The following is a 23,686-nucleotide window of genomic DNA, read 5'->3' as shown; positions in this document are numbered from 1 at the left end:
CGGGGTGCCCAAGGTCACAGGGGCAGGGTGTGGGCAGGCCTAGGTGGGCCAGGAACCGGCCCGGCTCCCCACCTGCACGGTGAGATGGCAGGGACGGCCCTGGCCCGGCGTGGCCAAGTTGAGCAGCCACCGTGCCTGGCTTGGCCAACAGCCCCTCCAGGCCTCAGGCTCTGCCATCTTTTTCTCCCAGTTTTATTTTTGTTTGTATGCTTAAGCTTCAGACTTTGTTCAGATTTTGCCGGTTGTTCCAATAATATCCTCTACGGCAAAAAGAAAATTCCATCCAGTGTTCTGCATTTAATGCTCATGTCTCTTTATTCTTTTTCCATCTAGAACAGTTTCTCAGATTTTTTTCTTTTTTATGACATTAAACTTTTTTTTTGAGTTAGGGTCTCAAACTCCTGGGCTCAAGCAATTCTCCCGCCTTGGCCTCCCAAAGCACCAGAATGATAGACACAAACCAACATGCCCAGCCTGATATTGAGCTGTTTTTTTTTAGTTAGGGTCTCACTCAGTCACCCAGTCTGAAGGGCAGTGGCACAATCATGGGTCACCACAGCCTTGACCTTCTGGGCTCAAGCGTTTCTCCCGCCTCAGCCTCCAGAGTACTTTGGACTCTAGGTGTGCACCACCATGCCTGGTTAATTTTTTGATTTTTTGTAGAGATGAGGTCTCACTACGCTGCCCAGACTGGCCTCAAACTCTTGGGCTCAAGCAATCCTCCCTCCTCAGCCTCCCAAAGCCCTGGGATGATAGACATGAGCCACCACACCAGGCCTGACATTAAACTTTTTTTTTTTAAGTTAGGGTCTCACTCAGTCACCCAGGCTGGAGGGCAGTGGCACAATCATGGGTCGTCACGGTCTCAACCTTCTGGGCTCAGGTGATCCTCCAGCCTCAGCCTCCAGAGTAGCTTGGACTACAGGCGTGCACCACCATGCCTGGCTAATTTTTTGATTTTTGTAGAGCCGAAGTCTCACTATGCTGTCCAGGCTGGTCTCAAACTCCTGGGCTCAAGCAGTCCTCCTGTCTCAGCCTCCCAAAGCACTGAGATGATAGGCATGAGCCACCTGCCCGGCCTGACATTGAACTTTTTGAAGCCTACAGGTCCGTGATTCTGTAAAATGTCCCTCACCTGGGTTTTTCTGATGATTCTTCGTGATTAGATAAAAACCATGATTGGTATCCTCCTTAGTGTACCATGTCAGGAGGCATGTGGGCTCAGCTTGTGCTCTCACTGGTGGTCTGACTCGTCTGGGCTAAAGTGCTGTTTGTTAGCCTTCTACACTGTAAAGTCACTGTTTTCGCCTTTGTAATTAACATGCACCTGATGGGTAGATTCCTTGGGGACGTGTAAATACTTTGGTCTTCCTCAGACCTTTGCCCACTAGTTGTAACAGTACCGATGATTGTCGCCTGAATCAGTGATTCTAACGATGGTTGCCTGATGGCAGTGTTTTCCTTCCATCGTTGCTTTTGTCGTGACTACTTGGTTTCTTTGCCGGCTCAGCAGGTGGGAGGCAGGTGTCTCGGCGCATTGTAGGCTGGAACGCATGAGGGCGAGACTTGAGCTCCCCCTTGTTGAGCTTCTGGTGGCGGCCATCTTGCTCAGCCTCTATCTGGAGTCCACCCCAGGGTGAGTTCTCCCTCCATCTTTCCGAATTCTGTCATTCATTTGTTGAGCTATGACGGTGTGTTGGGCAATGTTTCAGCCACTGGGGATGTTGGACAAAGCCTCAGTCTTCAAAGAGCTTGTATTCTAACGGGGAGCATAGAAAAACAAGTAGACACATTTTTAAAATAGTATCATTTCAGAGAGGAGCACGCCCAACAAGGGAAATTAAGCCAGGTCAGGGGAGCGCAAGTGATGGGGATAGAGGCCCAGGAGGGCCTCTGGGGGCATCTGAGCGGAGGCCTGCCTGGTGAGATGAGCTGGGAGTGCTGAGATCAGGGGGAAGACATTCCAGGCAGGGGGAACAGCAGGTGCAAAGGCCCTGAAGCAGGAATGAGGTGGACAGGCTATGGAACACTTCAGAGGGGTGGAGGTGGAAATATTGACAGGGGTTGGGGGCACAGATCACGGAGACTGGAATTACTCCAAGGGAAATGGGAAATCAGTAGAGAATTTTGGCATGAAGGATGTGATCTGATTTGCCCTTTATGCATATGCAATTATTTAACAATATTTTTTTTCAAATTAGGTCTCACTCTGTCACCCAGGCTGGAGTGCAGTGGCACAATCATGGCTTACCGCAGCCTCGCCTTCCTGGACCCAGTTGATCTTTCTGCCTCAGCCTCCCTAGTAGCTGGGACTACAGGCACTTGCCACCATGCCTGGCTAATTTTTTTTATTTTTGTAGAGCCAGAGTCTTGCTATGTTGCCCAGGCTGGTCTCGAAATCTGTACTCAAGCAATCCTCCAGTCTTGGCCTCCCAAAGGGCTATGGTTACAGGTGTAAGCCACTGTACCTGGCCTGTTTTACAATATTTTTTACACGAACTCCTTTTTAACATTTCAGGTAGTTTAATTAAACCTAGAAATATTGTATCACTACCAATACTACTTCAATACTTAGAATGTATCCATGTAAATAAAACACTAAAAACAAAAGTGGCATTAGTGAGCCTGCTGTCCAAGCCTCAGCCAGCCAGCCAGCCAGAGCCAGCGTTCCCTTGTTAAAAAGTATCAAGTGTTAAAGGCAAGAGCACCACAATGAGGTTTTCTTCTTAATATAGTCAGGCCTAAAGAGCTCGGCGGCTCAGCCTGTAATCCTGCGCCTTTGGGAGGCTGAGGTGAGTGGATTGCCTGAGCTCGCAGGTTCGAAACCCACCTGGGCAACTTGGCGAGACCTCATCTCTACAATAAATGAAAAACTAGCCGGGTGTGGTAGTGCGCGCCTGTAGTTCCAGCTACTTCGTAGGATCGCCTGAACCCAGCAGGTCGAGGCTGCGGTGGCTGGGAGCGGCCACGGCACTCCAGTCTGGGTGACAGAGTGAGACTCCAACTCAAAAAAAAAAAAAAGAACTGGAAAAGGGAGCTGGGCATGGTGGCTCATACCTATAATCCCAACACTTTAAGAGGCCAAGGCGGGAGAATTACTTGAGCCCAGGAGTTTGAGACTAGCCTGGGCAACTTAGCGAGACCTAGAGACCCAGCCTTTTAAAAAAAAAAGCTGATGTAGTCCCACCTGTAGTCCCAGCTGCCTGGGAGGCTAAGGCAGAAGGATCCCCCTAGGCCCAGGAGGGGGAGGCCATGGTGAGCCATAATCATGCCACTGTACTCCAGCATGGGAAACAGTGAGACTTCAACTCAAAAAAAAAAGAAAATTGAACAAGAAATAGTGTGCTTACTGTGTGAATCAATACCATGGAATCATATCTTTTTTTGTTTATTTTTGAGTTGGAGTCTCACTCTGTCGCCCAGGCTGGAGTGCAGTGGTATACCCACGGCCACCCCAGCGTCGACCTGCTGGGCTCAGGAGATCCTTCCACCTCAGCCATCCAAGTAGCCGGAACTACAGGCGCACGCTACCATGCCCAGCTAATTTTTTCATTTATTGTGGAGACGAGGTCTCGCCAAGTTGCCCAGGCGGGTCTCGAACCCACGGGCTCAGGCAATACGCTCACCTCAGCCTCCCAAAGTGCTGGGATTACAGGCTTGAGCCACCATGCCCAGCTGAATCTCATATCTTCGATTGACTTTCATCCCAGGCCTGGCTTGGGAAACCTTTTCCTAACTGGAGAAAGGTTTCGGTTGGTGCAGGCTGTGGGGACAGTGGGGGGTGTGTTGTGGGGGAAGCACTTTGTGGTCAGAAACCTCCCGCAGGCTGTGGTGAGCTGGGAAAGCGCCCCCAGCTCCAGCAGTCGGACCCCAGCTGGCCCCACCCACCCATCTGACCATGGAGAAACTAAGGCCCTATAAAGGGCAGGGACTTAGCTAGGTCAAGGTCATGGCTGGTCTCCATCCTCCCCGCTTTCCCTGTCGTGCCCACCCAGCTCTAGCTGAAGATTCAGATGTGATGTCAACATGAGTCATCCTTGTTGTAAAAACATTCTCACAACCACATGAGAAGGGACGCAGAGAGAGAAAAGAAATCTCACCCAGCGCCTTCACACCGTAGGCAGCAGCGCATTCTCGAAGGAGGAAGTTTTTCGGTCTCTGGAGCGTCGAGGGCGGTCTGTCTCATCAGCCCGGAAGGTGGGCGTGCGGGTGGGTGTCAGGCGGGCTTTGATCCACGTGGGTCAGGTGGCTGCCAGAACACGGGCATGTGTCTGCAACACCAGAGCTGATTACCGGTTCCGCCACTTCCACTGTGACCTTGGGCTAGTTCCCAACCCTCTCTGAGGTGAGATGGGGACAGCCAGACACCAAAGCCCTCCCTGAAGAGGTCCGCAAAGCCTCGAAATTCAGTCGCGAGAAGCCCTTGTGAGCTTACAGACTGCAGGCATTTGGAGCCGGCTGGTTCCCTCTCTCCCCCTCCCCTCATCCAGAACTTCCTAGAAGCTCCTCTCAGCTCTCTCCAGCTCCTGCCCTGGAGGCAACTTTCGTTGCAGGTGTGTGTCTAGATGTGTGTGGCTTAGTTTGGTAGGGCTGAGGGGCATGAGCAACGGACGCGGGTTGTCTCACAGTTCTGGAGGCAAGAGGTCCAAGGCCAAGGTGTCAGGAGGGTCAGTTCCTCCTCAGGGCTGGGAGGGAGAATCCGTGCCCGGACTCTCCCCCAGCACCTGGCGGTCTGCCTGCAAGCTTTGACGCTCCTTGTCTTGCAGAGGCATCACCCTGATCCCTGCCCTCATCTTCAGATGACATGTTCCCTGTGTCCAAATGTCCCCCCACCGTTTTTAGTTTGGGTCTTGCTCTGTTGCCCAGGCTGGAGGACAGTGGCAGGATCACAGCTCACCACAGCCTCAACCTCCTGGTTTCAGCATCCCGAGTAGCTGGGACTAGAGGTGTGTACCACCATGCCCAGCTAATTTTTTCTCTTTTTGGTAGAGATGGAGTCTCACTTGTGGCCCAGACTGGCCTCAAGTGGTTCTCTTGCCTTGGCCACCAAAAGTGCTGAGGTTACAGGCATGAACCACCATGCCTGGCCAACTAAATGTCCCCCGTTTTTTTTTTTTTTTTTTGAGTTGGCGTCTCACTCTGTCGCCCAGACTGGCGTGCAGTGGCCGCTCCTGGCCACCGCAGACTCGACCTACTGGGCTCTGGTGATCCTTCTGCCTCAGCCTTCCAGTAGCTGGAACTACAGGTGCACACTACCACGCTCGGCTAATTTTTTGATTTATTGTAGAGATGAGGTCTCGTCAAGTGGCCCAGGTGGGTCTCGAGCCTACGGGCTCAGGCAATCCACTCACCTCAGCCTCCCAAAGCGCAGGATTACAGGCTGAGCCACCAAGCCCGGCCAAATGTCCCCTTTTAATGAAGACACCAGTATATTGAATTAGGACCCACTCTGATGACTTCATTTTGACTTAATTGCCTTTGGAAGAATCCCATTTCCAAATAAGGTCATATTCTGAGGTACTAGAAATTAGGACTGTTTTGAGCAGGGCACAATTCAACCCACAGCTGTGTGTGTGTGTGTGTGTGTGTGTGTGTGTGTGTGTGTGTGGTGTACAAGACATTTGTTACTGTGGCTTCAGACAAAAACGTTAGAAAGCCACACACCTCTCAGGAGTGACGTTACTGGGTCCTGAATGCAGAAATGGCTTCCAAAGTGATTGTACCAGCTCAGACCCATCAGCAAGAGGCAGAGAAGCTGCCAGTTCCCATTCTCACCAACACACCGTCTTACCACACTTCCTCATCGTTGCCCACCTAGTGGGTGCCCTGTGTGTCTCCCTGTGGCCTTACTGTGCATTTCTCTGCTCACTGGGAGGCTGGATGCTTTTCATGTGTTTATGGGTCCTGCCTGCTTCCTCCTCTGTGACGTGCCGGTTCCTGCTTTGTGCCCATTTTCCTGTTGTTGTCCTTTTTCTTTTTTTTTTTTTTGACTTGGAGTCTCACTCCATCGCCCTGGCTGGAGTTCAGTGGCACACTCATGGCCACCCCAGTGTAGACCTGCTGGGCTCCAGTCATCCGCCTCAACCTTCCAAGTAACTGGGACTACAGGCATGTGCCACCAAGCCTGGCTAATTTTTTTGATCTATTGTAGAGACGAGGTCTCGCCAAGTTGCCCAGGCTGGTCACAAACCCCTGGGCTCAGGCAATCCTCTTGCTTCAGCCTCCCAAAGTGCTGGGATTATAGGCGTGAGCCAACACGCCCAGCCTGTTGACCTTTCTTTTATTCATTTCTAGAAGAGATCATTTTCTTTTATTTTAAAATTTTTATTATTTCAATCTTGAGGCAAGCTCAAGGAGGAGATTGTTTTCCGAGGAGGGGTTCCAAGTAGGCATAGGAGGAGAGAGGAAGTGAGGGTGACCTGGCCTCACAATTTTTTTTTTTGAGTCAGGGTCTCATTCTTTCTCCAGACTCCTGAGTAGCTGGGACCACAGGCATGCACCACCATGCCCCACTAATTTTATTTATTTATTTATTTATTGGTAGAGATGAGTTCTCACTATGTTGCCCAGGCTGGTCTCAAACTCCTGGGCTCAAGCGATCCTCCTGCCTCGGCTTCCCAAAGTGCTGGGATTACAGGCGTGAGCCACTTCGCTTGGTCTGAACCTGGGTTTCTTGAAAGTGAGGAGGTGGGCAGTAGACGGTGAGGGACCCACTGGCACATGGTGCTGATGGGCACTGGAGGCATACCTGGTGACCCTGCTGCTGGGCCAGGGCCATTCTGGTCCCAGCCCAACCTGCCTGCTTGGGATACACTGTGTCTCCTTCTAGGGAGGGAGGCTGAGGCCTCCCGGTGGCTTCTGTCTCCCGATCTCAAAGGGCCTTTTCTTAGGGGGCCTTCGGCTACCTCAGAAAGGCCTCATGATCACCCTTCACCCTGACTGGCATGCAGTGGCATGATCACAGCTCGCCGCAGCCTCTGCCTCCTGGTCTCAGGCGATCCTTCCACCTCAGCCTCCTGAGTAGCTGGGACTACAGACTCACACCACCACATGCAGGCTGCTTCAACCCCAAAACTGCTGCTCCGACAGCTCTGGGGGACTTCAAGGCGGAGCCCCTCCTGAGAGCCAGTGGGTGGGGACAGTTCCCCTGGAAAATCACCCAGGGCTCAGCATTTTCAGCCTCCGCTCCTCCTCCCAATCCGTGGAAATTCAGCCCAGCCTTTGCACAGGAGGCCACGCTCGGGGGCATTGACTCTCGAATTTCACATCTTGAGTCCTAGCCCAACACTCCCACTCCCGTCTTGCCACCCCCTCCAACCTGCCCCCCCCATCAGCTCAAGCTGTGTCCTCTGCCCGGAATGTTCTTCTACCCACCTCACGTGTTGAGGCCACCTAATAGAGTGAAAAGAATGAAACTAGGACACAATTTTTTTTTTCTTTTTTCTGAATCTGAGGCTCACTCTGTTGCCCAGGCTGGAGTGCAATAGCGTGATCATGGCTTACCACAGCCTTGAACTCCTGGGCTCAAGTGATCCATCTGTCTCAGTCTCCCAAGTAGCTGAGACTATAGGTGTGCATCACCATTACTGGATAATTTAAAAATATATTTTTTTTGTAGAGACAAGGTCTATGATGCCTAGGCTGGAAGGAATTTGGATTTGAATTCTGGTTCTATCAACGCCAAGCTGTGTGACCCTTGAATTAGTAACTTAATTTCTCTAAGCCTCTTTGTCTGTAAAATGGGTTTCATGATGGCAACTGTTTTGTAGAGGTGGAGTCTCACTGTGTTGCCCAGGCTGGTCTCGAACGCATGGACCCAAGCAATCCTCCTGCTTCAGCCTCCCCAGATTGTTGGGATTATAGACGTGAGCCCCCAAGCTTGGTCTAAGATATACTTCTGAGGTCAAGTATGAACCTCTTGGACTCCATGGGGTATCATCGGCCATTTTTTTATGCCCTGTATTTTTTTTTTTTTTTTGAGTTGGAGTCTCACTCTGTCACCCAGACTGGAATGCAGTGGCCGCTCCCGGCCACCGCAGCCTCGACCTGCTGGGCTCTGGCGATCCTTCCACCTCAGCCTTCCAAGTTGCTGGAACTACAGGCGCGCGCTACCACACCCGGCTAATTTTTTTGATTTACTGTAGAGATGAGGTCTTGCCAAGTTGCCCGGGCGGATCCCGAAATGCCCTGTATTTATAAGGCTATGATCATCCTGAATATTTTGCTGGTAATCTGCTTTTTCTTTTTCTTTTTTTTTTTGAGTTGGAGTCTCACTCTGTCACCCAGACTGGAATGCAGTGGCCGCTCCCGGCCACCGCAGCCTCGACCTGCTGGGCTCTGGCGATCCTTCCACCTCAGCCTTCCAAGTTGCTGGAACTACAGGCGCGCGCTACCACACCCGGCTAATTTTTTTGATTTACTGTAGAGATGAGGTCTTGCCAAGTTGCCCGGGCGGATCCCGAAATGCCCTGTATTTATAAGGCTATGATCATCCTGAATATTTTGCTGGTAATCTGCTTTTTCTTTTTCTTTTTTTTTTTGAGTTGGAGTCTCACTCTGTCACCCAGACTGGAATGCAGTGGCCGCTCCCGGCCACCGCAGCCTCGACCTGCTGGGCTCTGGCGATCCTTCCACCTCAGCCTTCCAAGTTGCTGGAACTACAGGCGCGCGCTACCACACCCGGCTAATTTTTTTGATTTACTGTAGAGATGAGGTCTTGCCAAGTTGCCCGGGCGGATCCCGAAATGCCCTGTATTTATAAGGCTATGATCATCCTGAATATTTTGCTGGTAATCTGCTTTTTCTTTTTCTTTTTTTTTTTGAGTTGGAGTCTCACTCTGTCACCCAGACTGGAATGCAGTGGCCGCTCCCGGCCACCGCAGCCTCGACCTGCTGGGCTCTGGCGATCCTTCCACCTCAGCCTTCCAAGTTGCTGGAACTACAGGCGCGCGCTACCACACCCGGCTAATTTTTTTGATTTACTGTAGAGATGAGGTCTTGCCAAGTTGCCCGGGCGGATCCCGAAATGCCCTGTATTTATAAGGCTATGATCATCCTGAATATTTTGCTGGTAATCTGCTTTTTCTTTTTCTTTTTTTTTTTGAGTTGGAGTCTCACTCTGTCACCCAGACTGGAATGCAGTGGCCGCTCCCGGCCACCGCAGCCTCGACCTGCTGGGCTCTGGCGATCCTTCCACCTCAGCCTTCCAAGTTGCTGGAACTACAGGCGCGCGCTACCACACCCGGCTAATTTTTTTGATTTACTGTAGAGATGAGGTCTTGCCAAGTTGCCCGGGCGGATCCCGAAATGCCCTGTATTTATAAGGCTATGATCATCCTGAATATTTTGCTGGTAATCTGCTTTTTCTTTTTCTTTTTTTTTTTGAGTTGGAGTCTCACTCTGTCACCCAGACTGGAGTGCAGTGGCCGCTTCCAGGCACCGCAGCCTCAACCTGCCGGGCTCAGGTGATGCTTCCACCTCAGCTTTCCAAGTAGCTGGCATTACAGGCATGCACTACCCCGCCCGGCTGATTTTTTGATTTATTGTAGAGATGAGGTCTTGCTGCCCAGGCGGGTCTCGAACCCACGGGCTCAAGCAATTCACTCACCTCAGCCTCCCAAAGGCGCGGGATTACAGGCTGAGCCACCGAGCCCGGCTTGCTTTTTCTACTTACTATGCATATGTGTGAACACATGTATCTGTCTCATATAGGCGTTTGTATTTGTTGATTCAACAAGGTCTTCTTAGCACATGCGGTGGGTCAGGTCCTGGACTTTTCTTGTAATCTTACATTAGTCTTATGAGATTTTTTTAAATTTTAAAATTATTATTGATTGATTGATTGAGACAGGGTCTTGGTATGTTGCCCAGGCTGCTCTCAAACTCCTGGTCTCAAATGATCCTCCTGCCTCAGCCTCCCAAAGTGCTGGGATTACAGGCATGAGCCACTGCACCTGGTCAATCTTGTGAAATTTTTATACCCATGAGGTGTGGGGGACAAGCTGGGCATAGGGGACGCCTTGCCCAAGGTCACACCACGGTCAGGTGGCAGCTGGCTTTCCAACACAGATGTGTGTTTTATTCCAATCCAGTGCTCTTTCTGCTGACTTGGACCTGGTAGATGGGGTTCTCCCTACCAGATGCAAGGGCTCCACCCAAGACCTACTGAATGGGAATTCTAGAAGAGGAACTTGGGCATTCATCTCCTCCCCTCGGTGCTCTGAATTTTTATGGGGGATTAAAAAAATGGGGCTGAGAAAAGTCCCAGCACTTTGGGAGGCCGAGACAGGAGAGTTGCTGGATCCCAGGGTTTTGACCAGTCCAGGCAACATAGCGAGACCTTGTTTCTATAAAAAGGTAGAAAAATTAGCTGGGCATGGTGATGCACACTTATAGTTCCAGCCGCTCGGGAGGCTGAGGCAGAAGGACCACCTAGGCTCCTGGAGCCAGCGCCCTCCTGTTATCTCTTGGGATCTTTGTTGAACGGGCTCACAACCCCTCCTGCCTGGTGGCATCTGTCTTTTACTGTCTGGTAGCCACAAGGAAGACTCAGTCTGGAATGGGGAACCTGAGCCAGCCTTGGGGCCAGAACCCCAGGAGCCTTTTCTTTGAGAAGAACTCCTGTTACCACGGTAATGGCAGCCCACCCCTTTTCTCAAGGAGCACTGGATGCCATGCTTGCAGAGCCAGGGGAGGAGGCAGCCATGGTGTGAATTTGCAGCAGTTCTGATAAGCTCTGTCAGAAAGGCTGGGAGCAAGGGGGCGAGAATGCAGCCTTTGCGAAACTAGAATCATCCCTGAACCGAGAGGAGGCATGCAGGGCCCTCAGAGTCAGCTCCATGCCTGGGACGGGATGGAGACTCGATGGCCAGCTGCTCTCCCACATCTGCTGGGGACTGAATGAGAGAAAGGCGGTCAAAACTTCAGGATGGGAGGTCACCATGCCAACAGCAGTTGTCTGCCGCCGCCTACATGTTTTACACAGATCGTCCATGCGCCCTTCTAGGCGATGCTGTGTGGTCCATGTATCGTGCTCAGTGCCAGGTGAAAGACAGAACCTGGCAGGGCGCAGTGGCTCACGCCTGTAGTCCCAGCATTTTGGGAGGCCGAGGAGGGAGTATTGCTTGAGCCCAGGAATTTGAGACCAGCCTGGGCAACATAGCAAGACCTTGTCTCTACAAAAAATTTAAAAATTAGTTGGGCGTGGTGTAGTTCCAGCTACTCAGTGGAAGGATCGTCTGAGTCCAGGAGATCAAGGTCGCAGTGAGCCGTGAGTGTGTCCCTGCACTCCAGCCTGGGCAACAGAGTGAGACTCCAACTATTAAAAAAAAAAAAAAAAGATAAAACCTAAGCGGGTTCAGTGGCTTTTCCTCGATCACACAGCTAGTAATGGGCGGAGATGGATTCAGATTCCTGTCTTGTCTGTCCCCAAAGTCCCTGTTCTACATTGTGGAAAAAATAATTTCCTGAGAACGGAGGCTGTGACACAGATGGACTGTGTCCGGGGTGGCTGTGACTTCCTGCTCCCTAGATCACCCGGTTTACGCTAGCCTCTCTGATACCTGCCCCAGTTCCCAGCACACAGAACAAGTTCAACAAATTTTAATGGAATTGCACACAGGCTGGAAATAGTCTCATTTATCAACTTTCAGAAGAACACGGTTCACATGCTCTCACTTTCTTGGGCAAGAGAAAGAGAGGGAGAGTTCCGGAAATTGAACATACCCCGAAGCCTATGATGGCGTGTTGATCTTATCTTTGAGCTTCCTTGCAGCAAAGAGTATGATCTGTGGTCCTTTAGTCCCCCTTGGATTTGGTGGTTGAGGGGAGGGAATTGAAATGCAGGCATGCTTGGAGGTATCACCCAGGTGAACATCCTCTGTTGTGTGATGCGGAGACAAAAGGAAGCTAAAAAAAAGATCGGACTGGTTGGGCGTGGTGGCTCACACTTGTAATTCCAGCACTTTGGGAGGCCAAGGTGGGAGGATGGTGTGAGGCCAGGAGTTCAAGACTGGCTAGGGCAACACAATGAGATACTGTGTCTACAAAAAGAAAAAAGAAAAATAAAAACTAGCCAAATTCCCAGCTATTTGGGAGGATCACTCGAGTCCAGGAATTCAAGGTTACAGTGAGCTATGATCGTCCCACTGCACTCCGGCCTGGGCCACACAGCAAGACCCTGTCTGGGGAAAAAAAAAAAAGGCTGAACTTCTTTGACCCAAATGGCTGAAGTCCTTTAGGGCTGGGACTCTGAGCCTTTGCCATTCGCCTCTGTCAGTTGAGTGCAGTGAGTTTTCTTTGTGCCCCTAAGCCCTCCCTAGGTATGATGGGGGTGTGTTAAAACAAACAAAAACCTTGTAAAATAATACCAAAGCGCAAAACTACTGACTTTCTCTGGCGTTCCGGAGGAGAGACGTCACCCCACCCCTCGTGGGCTTGGAGAGCCGAGAGGGTACAAGCTGGCCTATTCACTGCATCCGCCACCGCCACAGCTGAGACGATATTGTCCGACTGACAGCTTCAGCGTCCTGAAAGAAAGTAAACTCAGCCCCACCAGGTGTCACAATCTCTCCAAGTCCCCTCAAAGGCCCAACAGGACTACCCCCTCCCAATCAAATTATATTGCTTGTGGGACCCAGCGCTTTGGTTCTTTCTAATTTAGCAGAACGGCAGGCTTTCCCTTCTTTCTGCTTGTTTTATTGATTGCTCACCACAAAGACTCATCAAGGCCGTGTGTGTGTGTGTGTGTGTGTGTGTGTGTGTGTGTGTGTGTCTGTGTGTGAGACGGGGTCTCACTCTGTCACTCAGGCTGGAGTGTAGTGACTCAATCATAGCTCACTACAGCCGCCAACCCCTGGGCTCAAGAGTTCCTCCCACCTCAGCCTCCCAAATTGCTGGGACTACAGATGTATGTCCCTGTGCCTGGCTAATTTTTTTGTAGAAATAGGATCTCACTCTGTTGCCCAACAGAGATCACTCTGTTGATCTCTGGGCTCAAGTGATCCTCCTGCCTTGGCCTCCCAAAGTGCTGGAATTACAGGCACGAGCCACTGTGCTTGGCCTAGGGCATTTCTTAAAAAATAATAGTATTCTTTATTTTTAATTTTTTTAAATTTAAAATTGTGGGGTACAATTCAGGGCTAGGTATACGAATATTCACCATGCAGGTACCCTTGAGCCTTTGAGTGAGAGGGTGCTGGGACTGTCTTTCTTTAAAAAAGAAATGCCCAGAAACATAGAGCATTTTTTTTTTAAGAAAACATTCACGACAGTCCCAGCACCCTCCCACTCAAAGTTTCTTCTCCTAAATTCACTGGCTCTCCTTTTCCAACAGACAAGCGTGCTCTGTCCTCAGAACTAGAACGAGGGGTTTTAGACTGTGCTGGAGCCGGGGAAAAGACGCGGGTCCAGCTGCAAGCAAGACCAGCCAGACCCCACCTCGTCCCTGCTGTGAGGGCTGTGAGGCAAATGCCACCCGGGACCCCTGCCCTGGGAAGGAAGGTCTGGCTGCTGCTCATCTTTGGAGTCGGGACCCTTTTGGAAATTAGTCCCCAGAGCTTTCACGCCAGGCTGTGTCACCGCTGCGGGGGAGGGGTGGGTTAAGCTCAAGGCCGGTTGAAATCTCAGAGTAGGAAGGAGTTCGGAAAGCCACCCATGTTGCTGGAACCCCCTGCTGCTCTCCCCTGGTGTGGTCATCGAAGCAGACAGTGGGATGTTGGATTCTAACCCAGTAGAGTGGAGTGGTTAAGAGTGTGGGCTCACAACCAGACAGCCTGGCTTCAAATCCCAGCTTGTCCACTTTCTGACTGTGTACTCCTAGGCGAATCACTAAACCTCTCTGGGCCTCAGTCTTCCCACCTTGTGGACTTGCTGTGAGAACTAAATGGGCTCATTCACGTAAAGTATTTAAGTGGGGTCTGGTAATGGAGAAAGTACTGAATGAGTGTCAGCCGTCATTACTGTGAGCTGTGCCAGGAGGTTTGTGGTGGCATGTCCTGGGGCCTCCCTTTTCCCCATCAGAGCAATGGGGGCATCACAACATCCTTCTCTTACCTCCCTGCATTTTGGACCCAGATGCTCAAGACACATAACTGAGCCCATGAGTGTTGGTTGGAAGTATACACCAGGCACCCACGTGGCTGCCTCGCAAACGTCCACCTATAAACCAGGAATACCAGTCCAGTTGCCCACACCTTGGGCCAGGGGCAGGTGAGTGTTTCTGGAAGCTTTCTGAACAGCATGACTCTTTCTTTGAATACCTGGAGCCTGAGCCGGGCCCCGGGTGGCAGGCCAGCCAAGGTTCTAGAAGCCTCTGCCATCCTCGCTAAGGACACAAAGGCCAGTCTGCTTGCACGAAGATGCGGGTTCATCTCCAGGTCAGCAGAACCCATGCCTCTCCCAAGGTTTGAGGGCATTGGTCCCAGGGACCTGGTGCCCGGCCCGCAGAGGGACATACCCTGCCCTGTCCCAGCAGTGGCCCTGGGCAGCATCTGGGGAGTCACTGCACGGCTCTGGGCATCTGACTTCCCATGGGCTTGGGGGTGCCCTTCTCTTGGGCTTCAGATTTTGCAATAGTTCAGTAAGATCATTGTCCAGGGCAGTGATAACAACTGCATCTGCAGGATCTCAATAGTTAATAAGATGTTTGCTCTCAAAAACCCTTCCAAGAGAGGCATTATCAACTCCAGTTATCGATGAGAGTCTAAGGCTCAGACTGGCACAGTGACTGACCAAAGGTCTTACGGCTGATAAAGAACAGAGCTGGAATTCAGCCCAAGCCTTTGGACGCAAGGCTTGTGTGCCCTCCCCAATACAGCACAGCCTAATACAAATAGAATGTGAGTCAGGCTTGTAATTTAAAATTTTCCAGTAGCCACATATGAAAAAAGTAAAAAGAAATGTGAAGTTCATGTAATAATATGTTTGATTTAACCCAATATAACAAAAATATCCTTTCAACTTGCTGTCAACAAAGACAAAAATTAACTTACTCTTTCTTACTAAATCTTTGAAATACAGTGTGTACTTTGCACTCGAAGAACATCTCAGGTCTGGCACGATGGCTCACACCTATAATTCCAGAACTTTGGGAGGTTGAGGTGGGAGGATTGTTCGAAGTCAGGAGTTTGAGACCAGCCTTGGCAGCATAGCAAAACTTCATCTCTATATTTATTTTTTTTTGAGTCGGAGTCTCACTCTGTTGTCCAGGCTGGAGTGCAGTGGTATGCTCATGGCCACCGCAGCCTCAACCTGCTGGGCTCAAGCGATCCTTCTGCCTCAGCCTTCCAAGTAGCTGGAACCACAGGCGTGTACTACCACGCCCATCTTATTATTTTTTGTTATTTATTGTAGAGACGAGGTCTCACCAAGTTGCCCAGGCTGGTCTCTGTTTTTATTTAAAGCACATCTCAAATTGTACACTAATGTTTTATCATAAATGCTCAATTTGTACTGAGATTTCATAAAATCTACAAATGAAAAAGCAGGATCAAAATCTAAGCTGATCTAATCACTTAATAATTTTCCCAAAGATTGAATTGAGTATGGGCCTTTGAAATTAAATGGACAGCCAGTTTCGGTGGTTCAGCCTGTAATCCTAGCACTTTGGGAGGCCAAGGCGAGTGGATTGCCTGAGCCTGTGGGTTCAAGACCACCCTGGGCAACTTGGCAAGATCTCGTCTCTACAATAAGAATAAAAAATTAGCCGGGTGTGGTAGTGCATGCCTGTAGTTCTAGTTGCCTGGAAGGCTGAGATAGAAGGATCGCTGGAGCCCAGCAGGTCGACGCTAGTGTGGCCATGAATGTGCCACTGCACTCCAGCCTGGATGATGGAGTGAGATTCCAACTCAAAAAAAAAAAAAGGAAAAAAGTTTTAAATTACATGGGAATGAATTGAATTACATAAGAGGAAATGTTCAATTTCTCATCGGCGTGAGTCCTATTTTCAGTGTTCAGTGGCCACCTGTGGCCAGGGCTCCAGTACTGGACAACACAGCACAACTGGAGTCTCTCTCTCTCCCCCAGTCAGACAGGGTGGTCCTCACACTCTCCAGACTTGCTCCCCTGTGTTATTTGTTCATACAAGCCCTCTGTGCGATGGAACCACTTCTGTAATAAGAGACTAAGGGTATAGGACAGATATCCCATCTATGTTGATAAAATGAGGTGTGTCAACACACCTGCCTGATTCCACACGAATGGAATCACACCACACATGTTTTTTTTTTGAGTCGGAATCTCACTGTGTCGCCTAGGCTGGAGTGCAGTGGCACGCTCACAGCCACCCCAGTGTTGACCTGCTGGGCTCCGGCAATCCATCCACCTCAACCTTCCAAGTAGCTGGAACTCCAGGCACACGCTACCATGCCCAGGTAATTTTTCTGATTTATTGTAGAGATGAGTTCTTGCCAAGTTGCCTGGGCAGGTCTTGAACCTGCAGGCTCAGGCACTCACCTCGACCTCCCAAAGTGCTGGGGTTACAGACTGAGCCACCGAGCCCGACCCACATGTGCTTTTTAAGAATCGCCTCTCATCTTTTTCTTTCATCGCTTGCTTCTTACCCACTCCCCTCCTCTCTTCTCCCATGACTCTGCCCCAGGACCAGCTATGTCATTTGCAGAGACCAGTGCAAAACAAAGACACAGGGTCTTTTGTTCAACACATTATGACGAATTTCAAGATGGTGGCAACAGAGTGTTAAAGCAGGCATTGGGTCCTTCTGTGCGCAGACCCCTGTGAACAGGCCACATGTCCCTAGGCCCATCCTTTTACGTTTTCCATTTTGACCATCTGCTGTGTGTGTTCATCTGTACTTATCTTCATGTTTGTATAATCACACCAGTTCAGAGGGGGGGCTTCTTGGCCTTGTTTTACAAAAAGTTATATCAGAGTATATTTCCTCCTCTGTATCTCCTTTCTCTTACTAACTACCACGTGGAAATCCCTCCAGCCAGTGTAAGTCTGTTTCATTCTTTTTATTTTTCCTTTCCTTTTTTTTTGGAACTGTGGTCTCACTCTGTCACCCACTGGGGTGCCGTGGCACAATCACGGCTCACTGCAGCCTTGACCTCCAGGGCTTAGATGGTCCTTCAGGTGTGTGCCACCGCACCTGGCTACATTTTTTATTTTTTGTAGAGTCGAGGTCTCGTTATGTTCCCCAGGCTAGTCTCAAACCCCTAGGCTCAAGCAATCCTCCCGCCTCGGCTTCCCAAAATGGGATTACAGGTGCACACCATCACACCCAACCTGTTCCATTCTTTGTGAAGACCGAATACGACGTCATGCTGTCAATGAACCCTAATTTATTCAGCAGTCCCCCATAGGGATGGGCCTTCACTCTGGTTCCAATTTTTTGCTGTTCAAAAATCTGCAGTGAACATTTTGATGCTCAGGCATCTCCAGGATGTAAAGCAAATTCACAGGGAAGGGTAAAGTTTCTGCCTTAGTTCATTTTGTGTCCCTATAACAAAATACCACAGGCTGAGTAATTTATCATGAAAATAAAAGTATCTCTCATGGTCCCGGAGGCTGGGAAACCCAAGCTCTAGGGGCTGCATTTGGCGAGGACCTTCTTACTGCATTTTAACATAATGGAGGGTGAAAGAGAGAGAGAGCAAGAGACGGCCCATCTGGCTTTTACAACAAACCCACTTCCACAATAACTAACCTGCTCCCATGATAATGGCATTACTCCGTTCATGAAGGCTGAGCCCTGGTGAACCAAACGCCTCTTAAAGGTCCCACCTCTCCACTGTTGACTGGGGATGAAGTTTCCAACAGATGAACTTTGGGCGGGGGGGTGCATTCAAACCACAGCGGGTTCCTTTTCAAATAAGTGTATTGCAGCAAAAAAGTGAACCAATTTAAAGAGAAGTGGGTTTCCTTGGCCGCGTGCAATGGCTCATGCCTGTCATCCCAGAACTTTGGGAGGCTGAGGCAGGAGGATCGCTTGAGTCCAGGAGTTTGAGATCAGCCTGGGGAATATAGTGAGACCTCATTTCTATTAAAAAAAAAAAAAAAAAAAGAGAGTGGTGATGATATCTCGGAAGCACTGAGCCTGCATTAGGCCCTCTGCAAAACAAGACCCAGATGGAAAGAGGGTTTAGGGTCACTTCTGCTTTTGTTCCTGCAGCACAGAAATCAGAGAACACAGAAACCAAGCTTCCTTCTTGGGATAAGGGATGGGAGAATGCCTGTGACACCAAAACAAAGCCCTTGAGTATATCTGATTTCAACACACTGCCTTGACACTGGAGGCTCCTTACTTGTTTTCATTCAGCCAGTCAACAAACACTGTGTGGGCACCCAGGGTGACATGGGGACTGATCCAGCTATCGGCCCTGTTCTCTAAGGTTTTCTGGTCTATTAGAAAACGTTTGTTGCTGGGTGCAATGGCTCATGTCTGTAATCCCAGCACTTTGGGAGGCCAAGGCAGGAGGACTGTTTGACTCAAGAGTTCAAGACTAGCCTGGGCAATATAGTGAGACCACAGCTCTGCAAAAAAAACAAAAAAAAATTAGCTGGTGTGACCACACACACCTGTAGTCCCAGCTACTCAAGAGGCAGAGGCAGGAGGATCGCATGAGCCCAGGAGGTGGAGGCTGCTGTGAGCCATGATGGTGGCACTGCACTCCAAACTGGGCAACAGAACGAGACCCCAACTCAGAAATTATAAAAAGAAGGAAAGAAGGCATTTGTGACTTTATACATGAGGAAGTGGTTTCCCAGACACACAGAGAGAAGACACAGAACTGAGCTAAAGCCTCCCTCCATACACACAGTCACAATCACTCACACACTCACACACCCCACAGTCATACACGCCACAGCCAGCATGCAATCTTCCCTCCGCCTACCCCACATAAAAATATTGAAAACTAGGCTGGACACGGTGGCTCAAGCCTGTCATCCCAGCACTTTGGGAGGCTGAGATGAGGGGATTGCCTGAGTCCACGGGTTTGAGACTAGCCCAGGCAACTTGGCGAGCTCTCATCTCTAAAATAAATTTTAAAAAACTAGCCGGGTGTGGTAGTGTGCCCCTGTAGTTCTGGCTACTTGGAAGGCTGAGGCAGAAGGATCACCTGAGCCCAGCAGGTCGACGCTGGGGTGTCCATGAGTGTGCCACTGCACTCCAGCCTGGGCGACAGAGTGAGATTTGGACTCAAAAAAAAAAAAAACTGAAAAACTACACAGGCGCCCAGGGACCGTTGCTGTGGGAACAGGGATCTTGAAATCCTAACACGTGGGCCTCCGGATTCTTGCTTTAAATGTTACATCTGCTGCAGAGTCTGTGCTCTGAGTTCTGAGCCATCTCCCCTTCAGGGAGTCAGGCTGGGCAGCCAACTGGGGAATTCGTGAGGACGAGCAATTGGAAGGCCGATGACTGTCTGTCTGGGCAATGGGGTGGCCCAGATGGACGCCGTGTCTGCAGGGCGGGTGCACGCATGCACCTGCTCGCGCAGGCTCCCGGGTGAGCCCATGGAATCTTCTTGAGTGAAACTCCAAGAATGTGTAGTGGTCACACCTGAGTCTGCAGCCTGTGCCTCAGTCAGGCCAGGTAGGCAAGGCTGTGGTAGCAAGAATGCCCCCAAATCTTCACGGCTTAACACAATAAAGGCTTACTTTTTTGTTTTGTTTCGTTCTGGTTTTTGAGTTGGAGTCTCACTCTGTCGCCCAGGCTAGAATGCAGTGGCACGCAAGTGCCCAGCCACCGCAGCCTCGACCTGCTGGGCTCTGGCGATCCTTCTGCCTCAGCCTTCCAAGTAGCTGGAACTACAGGTGTGCGCTACCACACCCATGTAATTTTTTTGGTTTATTGTAGAGATGAGGTCTCGCCATGTTGCCCAGGCTGGTCTTGAACCCGTGGACTTGGACAATCCTCTCACTTTGGCCTCCCAAAGTGCTGAGATTACAGTACTTCCTTTTTTAAGTGACAACGTCTTGCTGTATTGCTCAAGCTGGAGTGCAGTGGCACAATCATAGTTCACTGCAGCCTCAATGTCCTGGGCTCAAGTGGTCCTCCTGCTTCCACCTCCCAAATAACCAGGACTATGGGCATGGGCCACCATGCCCAGCTATTTTTTGGGGGGGAGTGTAGAGATGGGGGGGTCTCACTATGTTGCCCAGATTGGTCTTGATCTCCTGGCTTCTCGTGAGTCTCCTGCCTCGGCTTTCCAAAGTGCTGGGGCTACAGATGTGAGCTGCTGCAGCTGGGTATAGCTTACTTCTTACACAAAATCCAAGCTGGGTCAACATCCCCCTCCATCTTGTAGTTGCTTCTGGAACCCCGCCTCTAACCTCTTACAACAGGGAAGAGACAGATGGAAGAGGCTTGCTGCCTCTTGCCTGCCTTGGCCCTGGGTGGACACACGCACGTCTTCTGTCCTGACGTCAGCAGGCCCCAACCTAAGCACAAGAGGGACTGGAGTTCATCTGGGAGCACAACTGTCCCTGTCACAGAGCCCACCCTGAGCTGCAAACCAGAACACTGCAGCCCAGAGTGGAGCTGTTCCTTGGGGACAGTTTGCACCTTGGTCCTGCCGCTCGCTAGCTGGGCGGCCTATGGGCTACATGTCACTCAGGGTCCCAGCAGGAGACAGGTGGCACACTCAAAACAGGAAAGCCTTCAGGGGGCTTCGGTACAAAAGGACTATTTACAAAGAATAACGCAGGCTGGGCACCAAGGCTCATGCCTGTAATCTCAGCACTTTGGGAGGCCGAGGCCAGAGGATCACTTGAGGCCAGGAGTTCGAGACCAGCCTGGGCAACATGGTGAGACCTCCTCTCTACAAGAATAAAAATAACAATAAAAACAATACTAATTAGTCGGACATGGTGACATGCACTTGTAGTCCCAGCTACTCAGGAGGCTGAGGCAGGAGGACTGCTTGAACCCCAGAGGCTGAAGCTATGATGAGCTATGATCATGCCACTGCACTCCAGCGTGGGTGACAGAGTGAGAACCCACTCAAAACAAACAAAGCAACCAGGTGATGCGGTAACCAGAAGCTCAAAGCAGCTGAGCTGTTACCATCCTTGACCCAGGGGGACAAGACGAGGGAGTGGTCAGTGAGACCCAGCAAGAGATGCTAGTCAGGGAGCGGTAACTACCTTGAGGGAGCAATGACCTTCAGAGGAGGGACACAGCTTGCCCAGAGGACCCCCTGGAAAGGAGACAGAATATGCACCACACCTTCACACTCCTCCCTCCCTCCTATCTCTGCTGGGGCTCCCATCGGCTGAACCCAACAGAGGCCAAAAGGCCCAGGAAGAGGCTGATGAATCCCAACAGCTCAACCTCCTGGGCCTGAGAGGAGAGTGGCTCTGGAGGACAGTGGACGCTGTCTGGCCCAGATAATCGATTTGTAGTATTTAGGCTTCCCTTGCCTCATCTGTGGAATGGGGACGTTCATAACCACCTCCCCATGGTACTGAAAGCAAAAGGAATGATACGTGCAAGGGCCTGTTGTAAACAGGCCCTTGGTGAGCCTCTGAGAGCACTGTGCAGGCCAGCGGCCCCCAGCCCCGCATGTGCCAATTATCCCACAGTCTGACACGAAATTCTCAAATTCTGCAGACAAAAATGCTTTTCCTAAATCGCTCCCATTTTTGAGCTTCTCTTGTATGTCAAGTATTTCACAGATTGCCTCATTTCAGCCTCACAAAACTTTCCTAAGAGGTCTTTCTCTCTCTTTCTCTCTCTCTCTCTCTCTCTTTTTTTTTTTGAGTCAGGGTCTCACTCTGTTGCCCAGGCTGGAGTGCAGTGGCACCCATCATGGCTTCCTACAGCCTCGACCTCCTGGGTTCAAGCAATCCCTCCTCTTCAGCCTCTCGAATAGTTGGGACTACAGGTGCTTGCCATCACGCTCGGCTGATTTTTAGATTTTTTTTTCATAGAGACAAAATTTCATTGTCCAGGCTGGTCTCAAACTTCTGGGCTGAAGCAATCCTCCTGCCTCAGCCTTCCAAGATGCTGGAATTACAACGTGAGCCGCTGCACCCATCCCAAGTGTTATTGTCACCAAATTGAGACTAGCAAAGAGGAGTTAAGTCATCTGTCCATGGTCACACAGCCAGTAAGTTGGTCTGGCCCCAAAGTCCACTGTCCTTCCTATTCCACTCTGATTTCTGAAGATAGGTATGCAATGAATAGATGATGTGGAGGATATTGAAACTCCAAAATCCGAGGGTCCTCCCTACCCTGAAGGGAGGCAAACACACCTCATATAGCCACGGCAGGCCCCAGAAAGTACCCCCTGCCCACCAGGGACCTCTGCGGCCTCCGTGCCTGAGCTCACTCACCCACCAGGCCCTGCTGGTTCATTGCAGGTCGTCCGTCTCCAGCCCCACCCGGCCAGCTCAACACCAGTAGTGCGGAGAGGGTGCCCTTGGAGCCAGGTGAGCAACCAGTCTTGTTGGGGAGGGGCACGGTCAGCTCTCTGAGACCAAGAAGGTGATCTCCTTGGAGGTCAAGAAAAGAAGATGGACTTTTAGGCTCTATTTCTCCTTCCTGACCTGGTGCCGGAAGTTCCACTATTCGATTTGCTTTGAGATCTTAGAATGGGAGCATCTTTGCGTGTGTGTAATAATTTTTTTTTTTATAGAAAGCAGGATTTATTGAGAAGACAGAAAAGCTCCCACAGTGAGAGGGGGCCCAAGGGGTTCCCCCTTTTTTTTTGAATTGGGAGTCTCACTCTGTCATCCAGAATGGAGTGCAGAGGCATGCTCACAGCTCACTGCGGCTTCCAACTCCTGGGTTCAGGTGATCCTTCCACCTTAGCCTTCCAAGTAGCTGGGACTACAGGCATGTGCCACCATGCCCGGCTAATTTTTTTAACTTTTTTTTTGTAGAGATGAGGCCTCACTGTGTTGCCCAGGCTGATCTTGAACTCCTGGGCTCAAGCTATCCTCCCACCTCAGTCTCCCAAAGTGCTGGGATGACAGGCGTTAGCCTGAGTGGCATCTGAGAGGCCACTGAAAAGTCACATGTGGGCAAGGAATTCATGCAGCACTTCAAGGGGATTTGTTGGGAACAAGCTAAAGAGTTCCTGGTGGGGGCAGGGGTCCTCCAGATGGTCCTTCATTTATTCCATAGATGTCTATTAAGGACCTACTCTGTGCAAGGCTGCGTGATTGCAGTTCAATCCTGGGCTGGCACTGGGGTGCAATTCTGGGCTAAAACAGGCAGGTGGTTGCCAAAGGAGGACTCTGGGGACAGGTGAGGGGGTGGGGGATAAGGGGAATGGGGATGTGTGAATACCATCATCTGAAGCAGACCATCTTCAACCCCATGACCATCCTCGGAGGTTCCTGGGTCACTGTGACAGTCTCCAGGACTGTCCCTCGGAGCAGCCCAGGGCTGGGGAGGGGAAGATTAGCATCCACTGGGCCAGGGGCCCTGAGCCCAGAACTCTGCCCCTCCTTCACAAAAGGCTGCCCCTGGAGACAGAGTCAAGGAAGGAGGGTTTGTGGGGACCGGACCCCTAGTTGTATGTGGCCCCAGGCCTAAGCCGTCCTGACCTCCAGAGTCGCCCCGTTCCCTGCCTTCTGACTCTCAGGAGGACTGGGGGTCAGGCCTCCACGGGGGCTCTGGGATGGGCCAGCCCGGCCCCCAACTGCGGACTGGAAGACCGAGGCCCAGCGCCCGGCGGGGTGTTGTCCGAGGCCGGCGCAGAGTCAGCGGCCGAGC

The 23,686-nt window shown here is 50.8% G+C and overlaps 1 protein-coding gene across 1 annotated transcript in view; it reads left to right on the top strand.

Moving 5' to 3' along the window:
• CD6 (CD6 molecule) overlaps nucleotides 1-23,686 on the top strand; it is a 52,215-nt gene that overhangs the window by 13,793 nt on the left and 14,736 nt on the right. Inside the window, exons 4-5 of the mRNA XM_021707561.1 lie at nucleotides 4,328-4,425; nucleotides 22,307-22,427. Of these exons, the coding sequence (XP_021563236.1) occupies nucleotides 4,328-4,425; nucleotides 22,307-22,427 (219 nt within the window). The remainder of the gene's footprint in view (nucleotides 1-4,327; nucleotides 4,426-22,306; nucleotides 22,428-23,686) is intronic.

This window comes from Carlito syrichta, unplaced genomic scaffold, assembly GCF_000164805.1.
Source record: "Carlito syrichta isolate Samal-C Ts95f unplaced genomic scaffold, Tarsius_syrichta-2.0.1 Scaffold120490, whole genome shotgun sequence".
Classification (NCBI taxonomy): Eukaryota; Metazoa; Chordata; class Mammalia; order Primates; family Tarsiidae; genus Carlito; species Carlito syrichta.
The sequence above is the reverse complement of the archived record's forward strand: the minus strand, read 5'-3'. Positions and strand labels throughout refer to the sequence as shown.